General features: G+C 35.0%; 1 protein-coding gene across 2 annotated transcripts in view; it reads left to right on the top strand.

Annotated features, from left to right (window-relative positions):
• LOC148939210 (venom serine protease 34-like) overlaps window positions 1-26258 on the top strand; it is a 185278-nt gene that overhangs the window by 142811 nt on the left and 16209 nt on the right. For both annotated transcript variants that reach the window (XM_089107272.1, XM_089107271.1), the window contains exons 8-10: window positions 5181-5299; window positions 14448-14623; window positions 15667-15732. In XM_089107272.1, coding sequence (XP_088963398.1) covers window positions 5181-5299; window positions 14448-14623; window positions 15667-15732 — 361 coding nt within the window. The remainder of the gene's footprint in view (window positions 1-5180; window positions 5300-14447; window positions 14624-15666; window positions 15733-26258) is intronic.

The raw sequence follows: 26258 nt of genomic DNA on the forward strand, positions 1-26258 counted from the left end.
AATATGGAAACTACTACTACTGCTATTAACTCACCGCAGCACCAAGCTGCATGGGGCCAACAAAAACTACGCGCTCCCCTCCCTCATCCCAGTCTATTCAAAGCCTCCCTCTTTACACCCTCCCTGGAATCCTATTTCCCTTAAATCTTTCTTTACATCATCATCCCACCCCAACCGTGGATGACTATTTTCCGTATAGCCTTATACGGTTGGCCAAAAAGGTCAATATTTGGCAATCTGTCATCCTTCGTCCACAGAAATATCCCTCGCCGTCTCAGTTTTTCTCTCATTATAGTCCTAGAAAGTGGGATTAAACCAAACTTTTCGCAAACATTAAACCAAACGGTCTGCTAGTTGAAACACGGTCAGTCAGTCGGGTACCCAAAAAATCCATAGACAATTCTCTGGATAACATTTAGAAAATCTTCCTCCGTTTTTCATAGCACCCATGCTTCAGAACCATATTTGACCACTGTCATCACTGTAGCTTCCAATATTATAATCTCGGTTCGCAGACTTATCTTCCTATTCTTCCAAACTATTTCAACTGTGAAAAAACACCATGAGCTTTGGCTATTCTACTTTCATCTTCACGGCACCCACCATCTTTATTAATAATGCTACCAAGGTAAGTGAAGCTGTTCCCTCTTAAAAATTCATTCATTTTGCTCACACTTTCATCAAGGATGCTTAAATTATCAGCATAATCTAAGTCCAGGAATGTTTTTCTTCCCCATTATACTCCGTGTTCTCCCATTGCCTTTCCTGTGTTCTTTAAGACAAAGTCAGTCAATATGATCCATATAAATGGGGATAGAACACAACCCTGCTTAACTACTGATTTAATACGAAACCAGCTGCTAACCTTGTTTCCTTCATTAATCGTAGCAGTGTTATTCTCGTACATAGCACTAATCACTTTAATGTATTTGTCTGGTTTAAATTTACTAAATTGATTGGATTAGATTCAGCATCTGAGAAACTATATTGTTACCAAAAGAGAACCAGAAATCCCCTAAAAATGCTTGTATTATAGTCATAAAATAAAAGCTTGACAGTGAAAGAAGAAGACATTCTAGTTTTGTAACAGTTTTTTTTTTTTTTTTTTTTTTTTTTTTTTTAATGACCTTCTTTATGCTATGTCTTGTTAAACTTTTAAGGTCGTTGAGATTTGATGAGTTAGAATAAGAATATAGCAATAATCCAGATAAGAAGGGTAAGAATAAGAATGTGAGAAGATATGAAAATATGAACGGTACAGTTATCGTGGCATCTACTATATAAGTTTAAATTGATCCTCAAGTTGTAAAACTATGAATTTAACTTTGAATATAAATTTTAAATTTGGATTGGCCATTAGCTGCATTTTGAATTTTCACAAATATATGTCCAGAAATTTTGCAACTAATAAGGGTGTTACTTCCCTTAGTCTATGGTTAGGTCGCAACAGTCTTTAGCTATGAGCTTGACAAAAAGACTATTAGAATTGGATGATTGGGTAGGGCGACCGAAAGGATTTCATTTATACAAGGACTCTTACTCTAAAGGGCCGAAGTTTTTGCCTTCGCAAGCCATACTAGATGGAATTCAAACACAGAAGGGTTCGGTGATAATTATATCCGCAGGTATAATATGTTAGGTTGCTCACACTAATAAATAATCCAAAATATATTCATTGTTTTATCTAACTCTGTGATTGTATGATACTAACGGAACTCTTAGGTACTCTTGCAGTAAAATTCTCCTTTCAAATTAACGGCTATGGGTTGCCTCTAATTTAAAACAACAATGTTTGTTAGTCTGCGGTGGTCCTATTTTAAACTCAACTATCAATGAAGGCAAGAGAAAAAAAAAATGTCAATGAGCAACATTCTACTTTTGTAGCATTTTTTTCCAATCGTCAGTAATACGTTTGCGTAAGGCAGAAGATGTGTATTCAAGCTTTAGCTCAAAATATATAAAACTAGGGCTGGAATTGCTAAGGTTTGCTATCTTTAGATCTAAAAGGGTCTCATTTTCTTAGATGCAGCGAAATATAGACTCCTTAAATACAAAAGTGTCCAGTGCAGAGACGCGCATAGGGAGACCTTGGGCACGTCCTTCCGGCACTTCTTATTAAGATTATCAAATTATTATTTTTTTTATCCACCCTTCCCACCAAAAAAATCTCGAGTACAAGCCTAGTTCTAGGTCTAAGAATTGGTGGTCAGGGATGCTACTAAGAGGAGGGGTATTGGCAGCTCCCTCCTGAAGGTCCTCAGACAGGACTTTTGTCGGGCTTTGCCCGACAAAGGTTCCTACCTTTTGGAGCAAAGTGAAGCTTCTGGAAGGGATTTGGCCGGGCCAAGCCCGACAAAGCTTACTACTTCATGTGCGCGAAGTCGACAAAATCCTATTGGCCCCCTAAAAAACGACTAGTCGAGCGGATCCCAACAAATCTTGGTATTTTGTCGGTCTAATGTAATGTCATAACAAACTTTCTTCGGGCGAAGAACGACAAAATTTACTGTTTCATCTGCGCAAACTCGACAGAAACCAATCGCCCCCTAGAAAACGACTTGTTGAGCCAAGCCCTACAAAACCTGATATACAGTCGGTCCAATCTAACGTCATTAAAGACTTCCGTCGGGCGAATACGAAATTTACTGCTTCATCTGCGAGAAATCAACAAAAACCTCATATTTTGTTGGTTCATTACTGCATCATAAAAAAACTTCTGTCGAGCAAGTCGACGAAATTCTGTCGAAAAAACTTCTGTCGGGCAAAGACGGGAAATATTGTTGTTTCTTTCCAAAATATTGGAAACAGCTGACATATTTTGCTATTTCATGAGCCTATAAAATTGTGAGGTTATCCTAAGGTTATTTAGAACTACGGCCAGGTTTCCTTATAAAAGTTTATGAAATCATTTCGAGCTTTTCAATTTTTTCGAATGAGTAAAATAAATACAGACAAATAACAGTGGTGAAATCAAAGTAACATTTCAGACATCACTTGAGGAAGTTTGTCCTGCTCCATACTTGACAAATTCAGACTCTGAATAGAAGAAGATGTGGTTAAAAAATCGAAGTTACTTATCCTCTCAGGTCTGACACTGTGGAATCTGGTGAAAGAAACTAATATTGGAAGAAGTTCGCTGTTCGGAAATTGATCCCGAAGAAACGGAGGAATAAGCAATATCTTCGCTATTCTTTCTTACATTATTGACTGTGCCGAGTTAGCAACAAAAACTGACACTTGAAGTTGAGTTTGAATTCCATCACTAGCGAATTAGACGCTGTAATAAAAGAGCTAAACACAGGGCAATCAGCGAATATGGAACTTGGCTTATTAATCAGTAAGAGAAATTCAATTCTCAGAAATTGTGAAGAATGGAACGAGTAGAATCTGAAGCCAAAAGTTTACAGCAAGCTTGAATCTTGTCGAGCACAGTCCCGGGCTCCAACTCAGAATAGCTGAAATGAGAAAAAAATTCAAACTCAGAAAAGCTGAAGCTTATCAAACTAGGACCATTTCATCCAAAAATCAATTTTTCAAAGAGCGAGGAAATCCAATCCCAGAATTCCAAACACCTGTCGCGGTTTGTTGGAAACTGGTATAATGAGTACCCGTACCTAGAGTATAGTGTCGAGAAAGATTTAGGCAACTGTTTTGCCTGTTCGTTGTTTCCAACTGGACTTGGCCACGAATGCAGAATAAAAGATTCTTCATTTATAACAGTAACTAGAAACTAGCACAGAATATGAAGCAAGGGCACCAAGGCTGAAATTTTTGTCACTCACTTCAAATCAAACGGTCACAAAGCTTCTGTAAGTGGTATTATTTGTTTTATTGAGAGAGATAAATTATTGCCAAGCTTAGTTAATAAGGAAAAACTAATGAAAGATATAGAGTTAGAAATAAAACGGAAAGAGGGCGTCCATTATATACACGTTGCTAGATATTACCATCATTGATCTATCTTCTTGCTAGCCAATCTTCTTTGGAGACACAACATCGAAGTGGACCATCGAATGAAAAACTAGATGAAGCCAAATGTCACCAGCTATCTGTTGTGTAGCAGCCAAAATAAATTATTTGCGATTGCTTGAACAGCGCTAGTTCAAAAATCATAGCAGAGTTTAATGAAGATGACTTCTTTGGGATCTTTGCAGATGAAACACTCGCTGTCAGCCATGAAGAGTGTTTATCTGTAGGTGTACGGTACTTTGATAGAGAGGGATCTGCTAACAAGCGTTTACTCGTCATTGTAGATTCTGAGTCAAAGAAAAGAGCCGATATAGCAGAAGAAATTCTACAAGTTTTGCGAAAGGCTCGTATCAATGAAGAAAAACTGGCATTTCAATGCTATGATTTTGCAAGTAACATGAGTGGGCGCTTTGATGGAACACAAGTTAATATTTTCAAGAAGTTAGGAGGAAATATTCAATGCCTAAAAGGCCTAACCCACAGAGGGAACATTATCGTTCTCTTTGGAAAGATTTGCAAAAGTACTGGAAGCATCATTGAGTTTTCCAAGTTGTGCTCTCTAGCGAAAAAGAACAGACGAGGATTGCCTTTAGTTTACAGAGCATTCACTTTTGCAGAAACTATTGCAGTGACATTGGCCAAAGGTGAACGAATATTTAGCAAGATGAAAATCGTCAAGAGCAGATTGAGGTCAACTGTGGGAAACGATTGACTTTGGGAAAAATTACTACTGGAAAAAATTGACCTCAACCTACTAGTAGAAAAATGGAAAGTTGAAAGCCGTGCACCCTTCAAGTTTAGCTTATTTTCTGTGTCTTGATTTACCTTTATGCTCGAGTTTTTCCCTACAATATAAAACAGTTTTCTGCAACTAATAAGCATTATTTTAACACCTAAAAAACGAAGTAACAAATGTCGGCTGTCGTCGGCGCCAACCCTAATTCGTCAGCACAGTTTGGACGTCCCCCCCCCCAAAGGTAAAAGACTAGTGACGCCCCTGTTGGTAGTTATAGAAAACCCTATTGGCAGCCTTTTAACTAGGTATCTTTCAAAATAATTATCATGACTTTTTTCAATGTAGCCAAATAGTGCTAATAGAAAGTTAAGGTTATTAGATTACCATGACATACAAATATTATTCCTATATGAGTAAAGTGTTATATTATAAACTGCCGAAACTATTCACTTAACCATTAGTGTTTACTTTTAAGGTTGCGATGATTTATCGCTGCGGAGATACTCGCTACGGTACACGCCAGTACTGCTTAATCTGCGGTGGTACAGTTGTCTCCCCAGATTGGATTCTCACTGCTGCTCATTGTATTTCAAGGTATGTGTGTTTTGTGTATATCAAAATTGTGTGTTTTAATTTTGTGTTTATTAAAATGTGTGTTTTAATTACATTTGCTTATTTTGTTATGTAATTTTGCTAGCCAGTCACATCGTTCCTCATTTCTGAAATAAAAATAGCCTGGCTATTTAAAGCCAGGTTAAGAAATCAGGTTAACTAATGAGGAGCCACAGAACTAGTTTAACAAAGAAAAACATATTTTAGAGAGACAAATGATTTTGTTTTTTATCATATATGTATATATATGCTCATTTTTTAGCATAAATTTTGAATAAAATAACGTCAAAATCTTGGGACTTTTTGTACCCCAAAATGAATGCATCTCGTGCGTCCCTTCATAAGCAAAAATAGACAGTTACTTTTAAGACAAAGAACAATTATTTTCTTATTTGTATTAATTTCAAATTAAGACTTGGATAGTCTGTTGAATTCCCCATGGTTACGAATACATTACAAAAGTGTACTTTCTAGCCACAATTATTTTTTGGGGAGAGGGAAGTCTTTCGGATTAAATTCAGAGATTCATCTACTGCTAAAACCGATGACCCATCGCAGCGTGGAATGACCGCCAGCAGAGATAGTCCTGGAAAATTCTTTTCATGAGGGGTTCAAGAGAGGGTACAACAAATAACTCAAAAATAAAAAGTGAGACAATTGCCAGGACTAGCAGCATATCATCACTTTTGGTGGAGCTGTGAAAAATATAATAAAAAAACAACAAAACCCACATTCTTCTGCAGCAGTTATTTATTTTAATATTTTTTGACTGCATTCTCACTGCTGCTCATTGTATCTGGAAATATGTACGTTTCTAATTTCTATTTCTGCTTATCTTCAATTTGGCAGAACTTCGAAATGGTGGTACTTCTTGCGTTGCAATCTTAAAAAAGTAGCATCTTGTAGGCTCCTCCTCAAATAAATATATAGCAGCTATTAAAAAATAAAAACGAACAAGCTTATGACTGTTCTATTAATTGTTACCCTACAACGTTTCAATTCTATTTTTAATTCATATTTTTCCAAATAAAAAATTCCAAACCCTCTCTAAACTGTTAGTTTTTTAAACACCATACACGGTCTTCTAAAATTGGTATCACCATAAGTTAATTTGCATCCGTACCTGCAGCCAATACTACTACTACTACTACTAATAATTCACCGCAGCACCAAGCCGCCTGAGGTCAGCAGAGCTACGCACGCTTCTCTACCATCCCAATCTATTTAAAACCTCCCTTTTTACACCCTCCCACGAAGTTTCCATTTCCTTAAATCTTTCTTAATGAAGTCCTCCCACCCTAGACGAGGACGACCTGATTTCCGTTTAGCCCTAAACGGTTGGCCGAAAAGAACAATCTTCGGCAATCTGTCATCCTTCATCCGCACAACGTGCCCTAGCCACCTCAACAATTCTTTCATTATAGCCTTAGAGAGCGGTATTGAACCACATTTTTCGTACAGCCTATTGTTTGAAATACGGTCAGTCAGCCGGGTACCCAGAACAATCCTTGAGCAATTTCTGTGGAAAACATCTAGCAAATCTTCATCCGCTTTTCAAAGCGCCCATGCTTCAGAGCCATATTTTACTACTGTCATCGTTGTAGCTTCTATTATTTTAATCTTAGTTTGCAGACTTATCTTCCTATTCTTCCAAACTTTTGTTAATTGTGAAAAATCACCATCAGCTGTGGCTATTCTACTTTTAACATCTTCACTGCTTTAACCATCTTTACTAATAATTAATTAAAAAACTTTTTCCACAAAATAAGTTTTTCAAAGAAAAGTAAATAACTCCATTAAACAAAAAATGAGCAAAAATAAAATCAAATAATCTACCAAGCGTGAAACTACCAGAAATCAGCATCGATAAATAAATGAAACCCAAAACGAACAGAAATTACAATAAATAACCGAGTCAAACTCAAAGCGAGCAAAAATTAACATAAGTTGGACGCAAAACCCCTATGCCTTCCTGTTGGAACCCCTGGTCCCAGTTTGTTCAGATAAATGTCCTTCCCAGATTCTTTTCTTTTGGTCCCTTAATTATTCTTTTCCACAAATAATAATTATTAATTTTCCTTTAATTTTGGTGGTGCCATTTTCTGTCCTTCTTTAATTGTGTAGTTGGTTACACAGACCACGAGGTATTAAGTGCGCAGTTGGGGATGATTGACCAGTAATTAGTAAGCCCTTAAATTGGCTGGAAAAATTCACCCATCACCCCTTCACAGGCACGCGGCTGGCTGAGCAAGTTGGAGAATTGGAAGTGTGATTTAGTGAGTTCCTTTTTTGTAGCGTGACTGATTACAGTAAGATTTTTTATACTATATAATCTTTGACTTTTTTAGCCTAGGTCGAGTCCAAGGAAATAGTTAGAAATATTACCGGTAACCCTTGGCCTTAAAGTGGCCCATTCGATCACGCTATAGTACCCTAAGGCAGGGTATATTGTAAATCGGGCGCTGACATACCCGATAGATACGGAACCGTTGGGGTAAGAGCGGGAATCCCACTAACATTTGGGCCAACAAGGGGGTTCTCCTCCTCGAGTAAGTTGCATAGCAACCTTTTTGCGCCATGTTTGCACCAATAAGGGGTGACCCCCATACTTACAACCCAATAAGTGGTGGCAGCAATTAAAAGTCCTATCAGTAAACCTGACAGTAAAAGAATTCCGCGTTTTCGAAGAGACAAGTAATTTAGCCTACAAGAGTAGCCTATTGTGGTTACATATATAGAAAAAAAAATCGCAAAGAAATTTTTTTATCTTGGCTTTGCCTAGTTGGATGGATAGGGAATAAAATTTATGAATCAATATATCGCGCAACTAATTAGTGGGCAAAAACATAAGGCTATTTGAGACGCAGCAATTTTTCGCGAGAGACCGGAAGTTGCATTGATAAAAGGATTTTCATTTGGACTGAAGACGTTAAGTAAACCTTGATATAATGGCGGACAAACGGAGAATTCAGACAAGATCTACCGCGGTAAAACAAAAATCAAATTCAGACACACAATTGTATGCGACTCCCGCTGGAAATACCCTAAGAAAAACACCATCAGATAGAACCATATATCAGTGAACAGGTGAAATAGATATTTCTGAGAGGGGTGAAGAGGATATCTTCAAAAAAAAAATCAGTAATAGAGCGATCCCCGGTACGAACCAGGGATGAAGAAAAAAGTTTAAGGCAAATTCAGAAAGAATTATTCCCAGATAGAGAAACCCGAACAAAAGAAACAGTGGCGATAATACATGAGGGAAAATCATTACATGAAAGTACGGGTAAAACAAAACCAACTCACCCTTCAGAGGAGGAACAAAAAGTGGGGAGTTGCGGGCAAGAGAAAATATTATACAACGAGCAGACTCAGAAAACGAATTAAGAGAATATAAAGACAGTGAGAATTATAGTAGGCCAAATAGCAGGAGTAGTAGAAGCTCAATTTCCAGCAGGAGTTCGCAAAAAAGCAATCAAATAGATATGACACAACAACTATTAAATTTCATGAAGAAGGACAGATTAGCTAGAGAACGAAAGGAGGAGAAAGAGAGGATCGCCAGAGAACGAAAAGAGAAGGAAGATAGAAAAGAAAGAGAGAAAGATAGAAAAGAAAGAGAGAAAGATAGGATAGCTAGAGAGCAGAGAGAAGAGAATATTAGAATAGATAGAGAACGAAAGGAAGAGGCAGATAGGGAGGATAGAAGAAAACTAAGGCAAATGATTGCAGGGAGAAATTCCCAAGAACCTCAGAGATCGTCTACAGTAGAGGTAATGCAGACAATAAACCTTCATCCAATGAAAGAAAATGAAGATGTACATTTATACATATACAATTTTGAAAAAAACGGTGGAACTAAGCGGATGGCCGAGAAAAAACTGGGTGACAAGAATTCATCCCCTCCCTAACTACAAAGCACAAACTGCATATAAACATTACCAATGGACTACTCAAAAGATTTTGAAAGACTAAAACAAGCCACTTTTGAAAAGTTTCAACTCTCCCCCGAGCACTTTCAAAGAAAGTTTAGAAGCGAAAGAAGACGAGACAACGGAACTTATAAAGAATAGGGGTACAAATTGAAAGATATGTGTTTAAAATGACTAGAGTTAGTAAACTATAGAATGTTAGAAGACCCGGAAAAAATAAAAGAAAAGATAAAGGAAATAATAGATAAAACAGTAATGGAGCAATTTTTAGAAAATACCCACAGAGAATTGAAACTATATTTTAAAGAAAAGAACCCAAAAACAAGCGAAGAAATGGCGGAAATGGCAAATAAGTGGACCGAAATGAGAGAGGAAGTTGAGGAGACAGACATATTTCAATATAGAGAGTATAACAAAAATAGGCACTATAACACAGCGCATGGAGAATTAACTTGCTATAACTGTGACACCACGGAGCATTTTGCAAGAAACTGCCCCAGTAAACAAGACCAAAAACCACATAAAACGACAGCCTGGGTCATGACCCATAATAAGGAAAAAAATTACGCATTTGCAGAGTCACATAAAATATACGGAAAATTGAACGGGTAATTAGTAGAAATGGCAATTGATTCCCGCAGTGACCAAACCTATGTACGAACTGACCTAATTAATAGAACGGAGATAGACCATAAAAATAAGATTACAACATTATGTTATTATGGAGACAAGCACCCATGCCCGTCTTCTTGGGTAAGAATAGAACTTTTAAAGAAGGACGGTACAGTCAAAAGGAAAACGATGCAAATAGGTTTAGTACCTACTCTAGCAGTGGATGTTTTAGTAGGAGGAGACCTGGTAGATTTCGGAAGTTTCCTATCCCTAGAAGCGACTTCTTTAGCAGTGGAAAAACTAAAAAACTACACTACGACGGGAAAATATAATACCCCATTAACTACGGGGGGATGCGGACCTGCCCATAAAACAAATTGGGAGGCTGTGCCACCCTGTCGGAAAAACGAAATACTTGATACGCGTGTTCAAAATGTTGATAATCTACAAAAATGGGATGCGGAAGTAAATAGACAACATAATATTGAAAATAAGACGCGCGAAAATGATTTTTCAGGAAAATTTGCAGATAATAGAAAACTTGACAACACTTTTAATGAATATGATACGCTAACAAGTACAGGCCAGAATGAAACACTGATTGAGCCAAAGAAAAATGAGACAAAATCTATTGTACGCGCTTTTCCTCACAAAATTCGGGAAATTTTAGTACAATAAGAAAAACCAAATGTCGGAGTTCAATTCCCAGTTGATGACGACTATATTTGTTTCTGCGGTAAAAGTAAAGAGAAGTAAAAGAGAGAAAAGAGATATTAAACGGAGCTACAATGAAGAAATGCAGTCAAAGATGGTGGACACTGGAGTCCAAATCAGATTTAATGAGGATTTATTATTCTGCGTGAATGACAGAATTGAGAAAAGTAGAGATGAAAAGAGGAATGCAAAAAAAAAAATTTGGAGATTCAGCCTGCAGTGGCAAAAAATAAAAAAAAATGTTGGATGGGCTGTGCCTTGAAAACATAAACAATAGGGAGAAAAATAAAATGTTGGATGGGCCTTGCCTTGATAACATAAATTATAGAGGGAGAAAAGAGGTCAAATACCCATGGGGAATAAAACAAGATGGTTACAAAATAGAGATGAATGACCTACAACGGGTTAGGGGAAAATTGGGAGGTATGGAATGTCGATGCGGATTGGAAAACCTTGAAAAAAAAACTGAGATTGGTGCTATCAATTAAAAAGATAGGACAATCCTTAATGCGGGGGGGGGTCCTTTGGGGAAGATTCCCTTTGGGAAGTCGCGAAAGATTGTCCTTCTCCTTAATGCACAACTGGCGGACAAGTTGTAATCCCTTTACCGAGATTTTGCCTCTCTGATATGGAGCCCTTGGGGAATACTCTCTCCCAGTCATTTCATACTTCACCCAAACCTTTGTCCAGTAGCCCTATTCATAGTTGTTATTCTTCATGGGAATCCACAATTATTTTCGGAAAACCATATTCAGTATCTAAGTTTCATCTTCAATTAGCATCAACGCATATTCTTCATTTAATTATCCCAGGAGAGAGAACCCAGAAAAAAGGCAATTCATGGTTCGCTAAAAATTTTACTTCATTCCCAGTACCCTTATCGTTTTCACAGGCCTTTGCATTTTCGGCCTTAGATTATTTGAAATTCTGCCAAGGGGCAATTTACTTTTTTATTGATATGTGGGGTTGTTTCCACAGATGGAAATTAAAAGGGCTAGTGCAGCCAAAATTTCTCATGATGGCTGACATCATCGAAAGTGCTAGAAACTGATTCTTTGCTCCTCTCAAATGTAAATTCGTGAGAGCGAGAAATTTTTGTTTTTGATTGTGCTGCGCACAATGAATTTCTACGAATCTTGGAGACTACAACTTTCAAAACCTAATGCAGATGCTATACGATCTAGACCATGGTGGTTCTACGGTATAGACGTGGGGATGACGAAGAATCCTGAGCCAAGCGGTGGAAGTACAGGCATTGGCGGAAGAAAGAAGAGAAGATACAAGTTTGGTAATTTTGAGTTTAATGTTATTTATTTTATATCTGAGTTTCCAGCCAATCCACTGGAGTAGCGGCCATTTATCTTAGGAGGGAGGTGTTGGAACCCTTGGTCCCAGTTTGTTCAGATAAATGTACTTCCCAGATTCTTTCCTTTTGGTCCCTTAATTATTCTTTTCCCCAAGTAATAATTATTAATTTTCCTTTAATTTTGGTGGCGCCATTTTCTGTCCTTCTTTAATTGCGTAGTGGTTTACACAGACCACGAGGTATTAAGTGCGCAGTTGGGGATGTTTGACCAGTAATTAGTAAGCCCTTGGATTGGCTGGAAAAATTCACCCACCACCCCATTACCCCTTCGCAGGCACGTGGCCGGCTGAGCAAGTTGGAGAATTGGAAGTGTGAATTAGTGAGTTCCTTTTTGTAGCGTGACTGATTACAGTAAGATTGTTTATACTCTATAATCTTTGACTTTTTTAGCCTATGTCGAGTCGAAGGAGACAGTTAGAATTATTACCGGTAACCCTTGGCCTTAAAGTGGCCCCTGGGACCATTCGATCACGCTATAGTACCCTAAGGCAGTGTATATTGTAAATCGGGCACAGACGTACCCGATAGACACGGAACCGTTGGGGTAAGAGCGGGGATCCCACTAAAATTCGGGCCGACAAGGGGTTCTCCCCCTCGAGTAAGTGGCATAGCAACCTTTTTGCGCCATTTTTGCACCGATAAGTGGTGACTCCCGAACATTACACCCCAATACTTCCCAAGGCCAGAACAAAATTTCCACTTTACTGAAAAAAATATAAATGTTATTACTTTTATAAATGTAATAAATCAAGTAATATTAACATTTTGATTACTAAATATTAGTATATGTATATTAAAACTGACAATGCACATTCATTTGTATTTTTTCAGTAAAGTGCAAATTTTGTTCTGGCCTTGGGAAGGCATAGGGGTTTAGCGCCCAACTTATGTTAATTTCTGCTTGTTTCGAGTTTGACTCGGTTATTTATTGTAATTTCTGTTCGTTTTGGGTTTCATTGATTTATCGATGCTGATTTGTGGTAGTTTCATCCTTGGTAGATTTTTTGATTGTATTTTTGCTAATTTTTTTTAATGGAGTTCTTTACTTTTCTTTGAAAAACTTTTTTTGTGGAAAAAGTTTTTTTAATTTATTTTTGTTCGTTTTATATTGACAGTCTTTTCAGGGAAAAAGAAAATAACACTTTAAATCATTTCGTTTTTTAAGACTTTATAGTTTGGCGTTCTATTTGTATGCTGGAGAAAAATTTTCAGCAATTTTTAAATACATACACCCTTTTAAAAATCTGGACACAAATAGTACTGTCTAATTTAGTTACATATCTCCTCTAGTTGACCTGAAATGGAAAACTTGATACCATTCGCAAAAAAATCTGTTTACTTTCTTTGATAGCATGGATACACTTACGCTATTTTGATTTTGATTTGGGATCCAATCACTTTCGACTATTAAAAAGGGCACTAGCCCTTTGAATCTCCAATCAAATAAACTTTTTTTGAAATTTCTATGACAACACCTTCTTTAAAAACCTTATTTGCCCCTAGGGCATAACTTAAAACCCTTGCCTTGAGGGCTGTGGGGGAGTATCCTTCTCAATAACATATTTTATATTTGGAAAGCAACTACACTGAACAAAATGGCTATCTCAAAATTTTGATTGGATGTGTTTGGGGGAATGATGGGCGTGGGGGGGGGGGGGGCTAGTTGCCCTCCAATCTTTTTCAACTATCAAAAAAGGCAATAGGCCTTTGAATTTCCAATCTAATGAGCCTTTTTTGAAGTTATTAAGACAACACCTTCTATAAAAACCTTATATGTCCCCAGAGCATACCTTAAAACCCTTGCCCTGAGGGTTATTGGGGAGTATCCTACTCAAAAAGATATTTTCTATCTGGAAATCAACTACACTGAACAAAATGGCTATCTCAAAATTTTGATTTGATGTGTTTGGGGGAATGATGAGCGGGGGGGGGGCTAGTTGCCCTCCAATCACTTTCCACTCTTAAAAAGGGCACTAGCTACCCCAATTTCCGATCGAATGAGCCCTTTTCGAAGTTTCTACGACAACTCCTTCGATATGAAGTGCCTGTCGAAGAAGAAGAAGAAGAAGAAGAAAGAAGAAAAAAAACACATTGTGGCCACATCGTTCTTTACTTAGGCAGCGCTAGCGCGCTGCCTATGATACTACCAAGGTAAGTGCGGCTGTCCGATTGATCGTCCCTTTAGTCACCTAAACTCACCTTTTAATCATCATTTGTTCCCAGCCTCAGTGACTTGTTCTCTTAACATTAATTTTCAAACCTATTCTAATACCCTGAACTCGCAAGACCTCTAAAAGTTCATTCATTTCGCTCAAACTTTCCTCTAGGATGCTTAAATCATCAGCATAATCTATGTCCAGGGAAGATTTTCCTCTCCATTTGATTCCGTGGTCTCCCATTGCCTTTCCTGTGCTCCTTAATGCAAAGTCCATCAAAATAATACATATCAAGGGGGATAGAACACAACCCTGCTTAACTCCAGATTTAATACTTGTTTTTATTGCAGTCGCAACATCTCAGATGTGGGTGTTCTTTTGGGGGACCAGAACTTATTCAAAGTCGATACAACACAGATATTCAGCCTTATTTCGGAAGTTGTCATCTACCCTGAGTTTAACGTACCAAGCCCTTTGAACCATGATATTGCTCTTGTCAGACTAGTTAAGCCTGTGAAATTTTCAAGTAAGTCTCCCTCCCTTTCTTTCTTCTTCTCTCTCTCTATCTCTATTTATATTCCTCAATTTCTCTCCCTCTCACTCCACTGGCACATGAAAGTAGTTTTGTTATCGTAACTTTTAGCAACAGCTTTTTTTTTGCTAAGATATTTTTTTAGAGACGTATCGCCAAATTTGGATATTTTGAGGGGGCGGTGAGAGTAAAGGAAAACGAAGTGTTTTTAGGAATGATATAAGTAAGTATTTTAGAATCTTCAAAAATTATTTTCAGGATTTTATGGTGTTTTCTTCTGAGGAGGAGTGACTGTTAAATTTTAATTAGTTTAGTTAGGATTTGAGTTTTCATTGACTTTATCTTAATACTAAAAGATGTATCCAAAAACATGTTTAATCTTTTATCTCATATCCATAAATCCTTTTCACCAAGCAGTCCCATTTTTCTACCCAAGCAGCCGAGCGTACGGTGGTTTGGACATCTACTTCGAATGCCCCCGCAATTACCTGCAAAGATGATCTTCGACGTTAACCCTGTCAAAGCCGGTTGGAAGCCACCTCGCGGCCGACCAAAGAAGCGATGGTCCGACAGCGTATCTGAGTTCCTAGCGATGGCAAACATCAAACCAAGTGAAGCGCAAACCCTTCCAATGGACCGAAGTGGATGGAGGAGGCGTCACTCTTTAGCCGAGTAGCACACGGCAGGAGGCCTAGCTAACTGAACTGAACATGAACCATTTCGTTGTTCCAGAAATACTTTAGCTACGCAATTAATATTACATCAAAATGCTGCGTTGCATCAGAATTAATTCTGATGCAACTGATTAATCTGATTAATATCTTCGACTACATACGATTAATTCTGATGCATCATAATTAATTGCTGAAGGTTTGGCATTCTGGAGGGCTTGTGACAATGACTATAGGCCAAGCGATTTATAAGCTTGGTGATTTTTTTCCATAATTGAAAAGTTTGCTGATTCTGGGTTTTGTGAAAAATATTTCAAGTTCTTTTTATTCATTTCTTTATTTATTTATTTATTTATTTATTTACAGGATTTGTAGCTCCTATTTGCCTTCCCAAACCACCCAAAGTTGAAAGGAGACTGAAACGCCAAACAGGTAGCTACTCATTTTTTTCATCTCCATTTGCAAATTGACCTTGCCCTGGAGCTTAGAACCTCCTGTCCATCAAGATTACATTTCTTATGCCCAATTTAGTCACCATAATAAAATAAGAAAATTCATCAATTATCTATTTTTCTTGTTACTTAGGTAGAACTAAATTGTATCTAGGTAAAATTTGTGGTATATCTCCAGCAAAGAAAAAGGAAGAGAAAAAAATTGAAAGAGGAAGAAGAACACGATGAAAACTTTATCATCAACCTCAAAAGCAAAGTTTGGCAAAAAATGGTAAAAAGAAATGGTAACTTACCTGAAAACTCTGTCATTTTCTTGAAAGCCATAAGACAAATAACTCCAATAAACTGAAGATATTTAAAATCGTAATTTAATTTTTTGAATGGTTGTATAAAAAGCATTTATATATGATCTTTTTATTCTTAGGGTGTAGTAGGGTTGTGAAAACTATAAATGGAATCTATTTGGATATGGAAGTTAATGGAAATATGGAATCTATATAAATGGAATCCCTTTCGAAGGACAGAACATAAAACCAAACAAGTGTTCCTCTTGAAAGTAAAGAGCAATACCAAAACTTTCAACGGGTAGAAGTTATCTTAATTACTGGGGGTTCTCACCTCCCCTGAAACCTAAATCATTAGATTAAATGGAGATGGGGGGGGCGGTCGTAAAATTTTTGTATCATATTTTAGGCTTAAATTTTGAATATACCCTTTACTCTCATGCGAACCTCTTTCTTGATTTTATGCCAATTTTTAATTCGTTTATCAGGGGCAACGATTTAGCGTCAGTGGCGGATCCAGGGGGATGCGGGGGCGCGCGCCCCCTAACTTAGTCCAAAGTATTGTAGTTTACTTAATTAACTCAAGTTTGCGTTAATTAAACTTGCTCCTAATGCAAGTTTATTTGATTAACCTATTTTTCGTCCCCCCCCCCAAAAAAAAAATTTCAGGTCAACCTATTTTGCGTCCTCCTCCCCTAAAAAAAATCCTGGATCCGCCCCTGTCTAGCTTTGCCTAAGTAAAGAGCCGAGTGCCTCCCTTTTATAATGAAAAACCTTTTCTGGTCACGTTTAATGGTATGTAAGATTGTATAAACTTGTGAAGGGGCTGTATCAGATTGAATTTAAAAAGTTTACTTCCCTTTTGAAAGGTAAAAATTTTAAGGGGCCCCACTGCCTTCCTCCTGTGATCTTTTTTGTCTATTAAAAAGATCCAATAAATATGCCTTCAGACATAACCTAGCCCCCTGAGAAAAGAACCGTAAGTAATGTAGCTTGCTGATTTTCACTGATAGATGAAAAAAATTGTAAAAACAAAATAGTGCAAGAATATAACGTAAAATAGTAAATGTAGAAATGTAAAAAGTGTAAAATATGTAAAATAAAGTGTAAGAATGTAAATTTTTTTTAAATATAGTGTAAAAAAGAGGCAGACATGCTTGATCTTTGGTTCCGATTTGCTCTAAAATTTCTTGGCTTGTTCCATGGAGCCCAAAGGAACTTAAATTTTTGTTAAATAAAAAGTTCAAACAGGGATGAATCCGTTTAATAGACAGTGATAAATTTCAAAAAAATACTGGGTATTTCGGTCACATATGCAGTGACGGTCATCAGTAGTAATACTAAAATAAAACATTTAAAAAGAATAATTTATATACAAAATAAAATAACTACATATTACTTAAAAGCCTTTTTTTTTCAAAGCAAAACAGGAAGCGAGTCTATTAAAAAGATTTATCCCTATTTGAACTTTTTATTTATCGTCATGGAAACACAGTATAGTCTTCAAAATTATCTACATCATACATTTTTGGGGAGGTGATGGCTTCTAGGGGGCCCAGCAATGGCCAACTACTTCTCTTTGCCTCTTACTAGTTTGAAACTTACAGTTGGAAGTAATTGGGTCAAGAATAACCGCGTGCTAAAAAAAAGATTCTTGGGGTTACGAACCCCTAGTGGCTAGCACTAGAACAGCCTTATTTTTTTCCAATCAGCTAAAAATTGGTATCAGAAAAATTATATCGAAAACTTACGTCAGCTCAAAACCTGAATCTTTAGTATACGGGGAGCCTAATACAAAAGGAAATATGGAAAAAAAAAATATTGGTTCTCTCAAAAATCTACTGTTGTAATCTACTTTATCAAAAAATCAAAAAATTTACTTCAAAACGGTTGGAGAGTGCCAAAAAACTTTTCTTTGTTATCAGCTTGAAACTAGAAACTGCAAGTTTCTAAGTCAACGAGAACCTAATGTCTAAAAACACCTAAATTTTTGGGAAACATACCCCTCAAACAGGATAGATCTTTTTGATCGACTTGAAACTTATATCCTTAAATCCATGGGTTATAAGAACCCTAGTACATGAGAAAAAATTGAAAGTTAAATTTTCACCCTAAAATCAGGCCCGAAAAAGCCAATATTTTGTCCCAATAGGGAATAGGCTCCCTAAATATGGGTCCTGAAAACGGTCAATTTTTTTCTGATTGGCAAGAAATATGTCATGTGTCCCTGATCAGTTTGAAACTCATGTTCATGTGTCCCTGAGGTTAAAAGGGACCTTATTTAATTAGACCTAACCGTTGAAAAGACTAACTAATAAAATGTGGCCCCAAAAAGGCCGAAAGCTATTTTTCGTATCAGTTCAAAACTTATATCTTTAAGTCCATGCACAAAAAGGACCCAATGTAGAAGAAAAATGAGAAAAATATATTTGTTTGCACCGTAAAAGGGATAAAAAAGGAATTTTTTTCGAATGGCTTTGGGCTCATGCCAGTAGGAACCCATTATTGACTCCGGGTGGGGCACCTCTGCTGCCATCTATAACCAGTCTAACGGAACAAGATCATTGACACCTATTTCTAGGTCAATGGTTTGCCGTAAAATTTCTCTTACATCACAAAAGGATGCCAAAAAAAGGAACATTCAGAAATTACTTTTAGGGGATTATTTGGGCGAAACAAATTGATCGACATTTTTAGGATTTTTGGGTGAAACAGTTCGGGACATTTTAGAGGATGATTTGGGATGAAACTCTGTGGTCGCTATAATACACAAGTATACAATATTGGACTAGTGAGAGAATTATGAGTATGAAACATCAATGACTCTAACCACAATGGATCTCAGCCTCCAGGGACCAAATCTCCCCAACCCCCCAGACCCCTTCCCACCCTTCCAGCTTTTTTTTAGGACCCCCCCCCCCAATTTTCAATATAGAGGCTCAAATTAAGAGTTAAAAATGTGTAAGAAAAAATTTAGCAGAACGTCAACTTTGACCTTATCTTTCAAGATTTAGACAAGCAGATGGTATGAGCATCCAATTCTATTACTTTTTACCTCAAATTTTCAAATATGGCATTTAGAATGTTACCCTTTTTTTTAGTCCCAACCCACCCCTATCCCCAGGGGCCAAAAAATATTTCCTGGTCATAAATATTTCTATTTACGATTCTTAGCGCATCAGCTATTCATACAACCCTCCACAAATAAAATCCAATATTTAAAGAACCAATACTATAAAACTAAGACACAGCGAAAGTGTCCTTTTCCAAACACATTCTTGACCGTTCTACTAAAATTCTTGGCTGGAAACAGCTTGCAGACGTTCACAAAACGTTGAATCTTTCTTTGTTCTCTATAGACCGGCATGTGAAACAATCTTGCTTATTTCCACCAGAATAGATTGCAATATTAGCGATATCTAATTTTGACAAAAAGTTATTTCATTTTCTTAGGAGTGAAACAAAGCTCCTTTCAAATTAGCTAGTGAAAATATTAAACAATGTAGGAGACTTATGAAAAATTTAATGTTTTTTAGGGGGGTGGGGAGTCACTCAAGGGCTCATTGGGTACATTCTTATGTCCTTCTTTTTTAAATTAGCTAGTGGAAGTTTTACGATCTATAGGTTATTCAGTTTTATTTTATTGCTCCTTTTGGTTTAATGGAGTTCTTTACATTTCTTTGAAAACTAGGATTTTTTCTTAGGCCGCAAACCTTCTATAGTTTTAGAAGCTAACCGTATTTTTACATTGTTTTATTACTCATTAAACTGCAAATTAATACTTTACCTTGGAAAGGCACGGAGCTTTCGAGGAATACTCTTGTTAATTTCTGTTTGTTTCTGCTTTGTATCGGTTATCTTTTTTATTTCCCGTCCATTTCGGGATTCAGTTTGTTAAGCAATATTGATTCGCTGCAAGTTTATAATCAATGTATTATTTGGTTTTATTTTATTGCTCTTTTTTGGTTTAATTCTTTAAATTTCTTTGAAAAACAGAGATTTTGTCTTAGGACGCTAACCTTCTATAGTTTTAGAGGCAATCAGTATTTTTACTTTGTTTTAATATTCAGTAAACGGCAAATTTATGCTTTACCTTGGAAGGGCATAGAGCTTTTGAGCACTACTCTTGTTAATTTCTGCTTGTTTTGAGTTTGACTCGGTTATCCATTATATTTTCTGTTTGTTTTGAGTCCAATTTATTTTTCAATGCTGATTCGCGGAGGTTTTACGATCTATAGATTATTCTGTTTTATTTTATTTCTCTTTTTTGGTTTAATGGAGTTTACATTTCTTTAAAAACTGGGATTTTGTCTTAGGGCGGAAACCTTCTATAGTTTTAGAGACTATCCGTATTTTTACTTTGTTTTAATATTCAGTAAACTGCAAATTTATGCTTTACCTTGTAAAGGCATAGAGCTTTTGAGCACTAATCTGGTTAATTTCTGCTTGTTTTGAGTTTGACTCGGTCATCTAATATATTTTCTGTTCATTTTGAGTCCAATTTATTTTTTCAATGCTGATTCGCGGAAGTTTTACAATCTATAGATTATTCGGTTTTATTTTATTGCTCTTTTTTTGGTTTAATGGAGTTCTTTACATTTCATTGAAAAACAAAGATTTTGTATTAGGACGCAAACCTTCTATATTTTTAGAGGCTAACCGTATTTTTACTTTGTTTTAATATTCAGTAAACTGCAAATTTATGCTTTACCTTGGAAAGGCATAGACCTTTTGAGCACTACTCTTGTTAATTTATGCTTTTTTTTAGTATGACTCGGTCATCTATTGTATTTTCTGTTAATTTTTGGTTCAATTTATTTTTTCAATGCTGATTTGAAGAAGTTTTACGATCTATAAATTATTTGGTTTTATTTTATTGGTCTTTTTTAGTTTAATGGAGTTCTTTACATTTCTTTGAAAAACTGAGATTTTGTTTGAGGACGCAAACCTTCTATACTTTTAGAGGCTAACCGTATTTTTATTTTGTTTTAATATTCAGTAAACTGCAAATTTATACTTTACCTTGGAAAGGCATAGAGCTTTTGAGCACTACACATGTTTATTTATGCTTGTTTTGAGTTTGACTCGGTTATCTATTTTATTTTCTGTTCGTTAGGGGTTCAATTTATTTATCAATGCTGATTAGTGGAAGTTTTACGATCTATAGATTATTTGGTTTTATTTTATTGGACTTTTTTGGTTTAATGGAGTTCTTTACATTTCATTTAAAAATGGGATTTTGTCTTAGGACGCAAACCTTCTATAGCTTTAGAGGCTATCCGTATTTTACTTTTTTTTAATATACAGTTAACGGTTAATTTATACTTTACCTTGGAAAGGCATAGAGCTTTCGAGCACTATTTATGTTAATTTCTGCTTGTTTTGAGCTTGACTCGGTTATCTATTTTATTTTTTGTTCGTTTTGGGTTCAATTTATTTTTCAATGTTAATTTGCGGAAGTTTTACGATCTATAAATTATTTGGTTTTATTTTATTGATCTATTTTCGGTTTAATAGAGTTCTTTACATTTCTTTGAAAAACTGGGATTTTTTCTTCAGACGCAAACCTTCTATAGTTTTAGAAGGTAACCGTATTTTTACTTTGTTTTAACATTCAGTAAAATGCAAATTCTGCTTTACCTTGGAAAGGCATAGAGCTTTCGAGAACTACTCTTGTTAATTTGTGCTGGTTTTGAGTTTGAATTGGTCATCTATTGTTTTTTCTGTTCGTTTTGGGTTCAATTTATTTATGAATGCTGATTTGCGGAAGTTTTACGATCTGTAGATTATTTGGTTTTATTTTATTGCTCTTTTTTGGTTTAATAGAGTTCTTTAAATTTCTCTGAAAAACAGGGATTTTGTCTTAGGACGCTAACCTTCTATAGTTTCAGAGGCTATCCGTATTACTAGTTTGTTTTAATATTCAGTAAACTGCAAATTTATGCTTTACTTTGGAAAGGCATAGAGCTTTTGAGCACTACTCTTGTTAATTTATGCTTGTTTTGAGTATGAATCGGTCATCTATTGTATTTTATGTTCGTTTTGGGTTCAATTTATTTATCAATGCTTATTAGTGGAAGTTTTATGATCTATAGATTATTCGGTTTTATTTTATTGGTCTTTTTTGATTTAATGGAGTTCTTTACATTTCTTTGAAAAACCAAGATTTTGCCTTAGGACGCAAACCTTCTTTAGTTTTAGAGGCTAAACGTATTTTACTTTGTTTTAATATTCAGTAAACTGCAAATTTATGCTTTACCTTGGAAAGACATAGAGCTTTCGAGCACTACACATGTTAATTTCTGCTTGTTTTGAGTTTGACTCGGTTATCTATTGTATTTTCTGTTCGTTTTGGTTCCAATTTATTTATCAATTCTGATTTGCGGAATTTTTACGATCTATAGATTATTTGGGTTTATTTTATTGGTCTTTTTTGGTTTAATTGGAGATCTTTACATTTCATTGAAAAATGGGATTTTGTCTTAGGACGCAAACCTTCTATAGTTTTAGAGGCTAACCGTATTTTAATTTGTTTTAATATTCGTTAAACAGCAAATTTATACTTTACCTTGGTTAGGCATAGAGCTTTCAAGCACTACACATGTCAATTTATGCTTGTTTTGAGTTTGACTCGGTTATCTATTTTATTTTTTGTTTGTTTTGGGTTAAGTTTATTTTTCAATGCTGATTTACGGAAGTTTTACGATCTATAGATTATTTGGTTTTATTTTATTGCTCTTTTTTGGTATAATAGAGTTCTTTACATTTCTTTGAAAAACTGGGATTTTGTCTTAGGATGCTAACCTTCTATAGCTTTAGAGGCTAACCATATTTTTACTTTGTTTTAATATTCAGTAAAATACAAATTTATGCTTTACTTTCGAAAAGCATAGAGCTTCCGAGAACTACTCTTGTTAATTTCTGCTTGTTCTGAAATTGACTCGGTCATCTATTGTATTACCTGTTCGTTTTGGGTTCAATTTATTTTTCGATGCTGATTCGCGGAAGTCTTACGATCTATAGTGTATTTGGTTTTATTTTATTGCTCTTTTTTTGTTTAATGGAGTTTACATTTCTTTAAAAACAGGGAATTTTGTCTTAGGACGCTAACCTTCTATTGTTTTAGAGGCTAACCATATTTTTACTTTGTTTTTATATTCAGTAAACTAAAATTTATTTTTACCTTGGAAAGGCATAGAGCTTTCGAGTACTACTCATGTTAATTTCTGCTTGTTTTGAGTTTGACTCAGTTATCTATTGTATTTTCTCTTCGTTTAGGGTTCAATTTATTTATCAATGCTGAATTGTGGAAGTTTCACGATCTTTAGTTTCTTTTATTTTATTTTAGTGCTTTTTTCTGTTTAATGGAGTTCTGTACTTTTGTTTGAAAAACTGATAGTTTTAGTTTAAAGTATTAGTTTAGAGTCTTAGCTTAGGGTTTTAGTTACGAGGTATAGTTTATTTTTAGTTTACAGTTTTATTTTAGAGTTATAGTTTGGTTATAGTTGGAGTTTTAGTTTAGTTTTAGTTAAGAGTTTTAGTTAAGTTTTAGTTAAGAGTTTTAGTTAAGAGTTTTAGTTAAGAGTTTTAGTTTAGAGTTTTAGTTTAGCTTTAGTTTAGAGTTTTAGTTTAGTTTTAGTTAAAAGTTTTAGTCAGAGTTGTAGTTTCATTTCAGTCAAGAGTTTTAATTTAGAGCTTTAGTTTATTTTTAGTTTAGTTTAGTTTTAGTTTAGCGTTTTTTTTTTATTTTGGAGTTTTAGTTAGAGTTATAGTTTAGTTTTAGTTTAGAGTTTATTTAAGAGTTTTTGTTTAGAGTTTTAGTTTAGTTTAGCGTTTTAGTTTAGTTTTAGTTTAGTTTTAATCTAGTTTTAGTTTAGATTTTTAGTTAATAGTTTTAGTTTAGTTTTAGTTTAGAGTTTAGTTTAGATTTTTAGTTTAGAATTTTGTTTAGATTTTTAGTTTAGAAGAGAGAGTTTTCGGGCAGAAATAGACCTATTTCATCTTTTAGATATTCGGTTCTTCTCATCGACCCAGTGGTTCTAGAATATCGTAAGAGGGTTCATTCGAAACATTGTATTTTTTGCCAGAAGAAGGATTATGCATGATTAGAGCTTTTTTATTAATCATCTTAACAGTCTTTTGTATTATGATTTTAAAAAGTAAACAATTCCAACAAGGTTGAAAACGAACTGTTTGATAAACTTCGACCTTCTTCCAGGAAAAAGAAGCTTTTTGCGATAAATGAACAATGCGGAACAGTTTGATAACACAGGTGGACATACCTCTTAGGGGTAGTGACTTTCGGAGGATTTTTCCAAAGTAGGATGCACTAAAAGACCAAAAAATACATTTTAAGATTTGATTATTTGAAGTTATCCTAAAGATCTTTCAAACCTATCTGGAAGGGGGTGGCCCCTAGTCCCCCGTTGCGTTCACACATCAATAGTTGAATAAATAATAGGTAATAACCGACTATAAAATGAGCGAAAATGACAGTATAAAAAGAGGAAAATCTGAAACTGAGACATTTCGGAGAAGAAACGAATATCTAAAAGATGAAATAGGTGTATTTCTGCCCGAAAACTCTCTCTTCTAAACTAAAAATCTAAACAAAATTCTAAACTAAAAATCTAAACTAAACTCTAAACTAAAACTAAACTAAAACTAAACTAAACTAAAAATCTAAATTGAAACTCTAGATTAAAACTAAACTAAAACTCTAAACTAAAACTAAACTAAACTAAAACTCTTAAATAAAACTCTAAACTAAAACTAAACTAGAACTCTAACTAAAACTCAAAATTAAAAAAAAAAACGCTAAACTAAAACTAAAATAAAATAAAACTAAACTAAAGCTCTAAAGTAAAACTCTTGACTAAAACAAAACTACAACTCTGACTAAAACTTTTAACTAAAACTAAACTAAAACTCTAAACTAAACTAAAACTAAACTAAAACTCTTAACTAAAACTCTAAACTAAAACTCTTAACTAAGACTGTTAACTAAAACTTTAAATTAAAACTCTTAACTAAAACTAAAATAAAACTCCAATTATAACCAAACTATAACGCTAAACTAAAATTCTAAACTAAACTATAACTCGTAACTAAAAGTCTAAGCTAAGATTCTCAAAACTCTAAAACTCAAAACTCTAAGCTCTAAACCAAAACTCTCAGTTTATCAAATAAAAGTAAAGAACTCCATTAAACCAAAAAAAGAGCAATAAAATAAAATCAAAGAAACTAGATCGTAAAACTTCCACAAATCAGCATCGATAAATAGATTGAACCCAAAACGAAGAGAAAATACAAGAGATAACTGAGTCAAACTCAAAACACGCAGAAACTGACATGAGTATTGCTCGAAAGCTCTTTGCCTTTCCAAGGTAAAAATAAATTTTTAGTTTACTGAATATTAAAACAAAGTAAAAATACGGTTATTCTCTAAAACTATGGAAGGGTTGCGTCCTAAGACAAAATCCTAGTTTTCAAAGAAATGTAATGAACTCCATCAAACAAAAAAGAGCAATAAAATAAAACCAAATAATCTATAGATCGTATAACTTCTTCAAATTAGCATTGATAAATGAATTGAACCCAAAATGAACAGAAATACAATAGATAACTGAGTCAAACTCAAAACGAGCAGAAATTAACAAGAGTAGTGCTCGAAAGCTCTACGTCTTTCCGAGGTAAAGCATAAATTTGCAGTTTACTGAATATTAAAACAAAGTAAAAATACAGTTAGACTCTAAAACTATAGAAGGTTTGCGTCGAAAGACAAAATTCCCTGTTTTTAAAGAAATGTAAACTCCATTAAACCCAAAAACAGCAATAAAATAAAACCAAATAATCTAAAGATCGTAAAACTTCCGCGAATCAGCATTGAAAAATAAATTGAGCCCAAAACGAACAGAAAATACGATAGATGACCGAGTCAAACTCACAATAAGCAGAAATTAACAAGAGTAGTTCTCGAAGGCTCTATGCTTTTCCAAGGTAAATCATACATTTGCATTTTACTGAATATTAAAACAAAGTAAAAATATGGTTAACCTCTAAAGCTATAGATGGTTTGCATCCTAAGACAAAATCCCAGTTTTTCAAAGAAATGTAAAGAACTCCATTAAACCAAAAAAAAAGAGCAATAAAATAAAACCAAATAATCTATAGATCGTAAAACTTCCGCAAATCATTATTGATAAATAAATTGATCCCAAAA

The sequence above is a fragment of the Artemia sp. Qi Xiang Cuo genome, chromosome 21 (assembly GCF_049724085.1).
Source record: "Artemia sp. Qi Xiang Cuo chromosome 21, ASM4972408v1, whole genome shotgun sequence".
In the NCBI taxonomy this organism is placed as follows: domain Eukaryota; kingdom Metazoa; phylum Arthropoda; class Branchiopoda; order Anostraca; family Artemiidae; genus Artemia; species Artemia sp. Qi Xiang Cuo.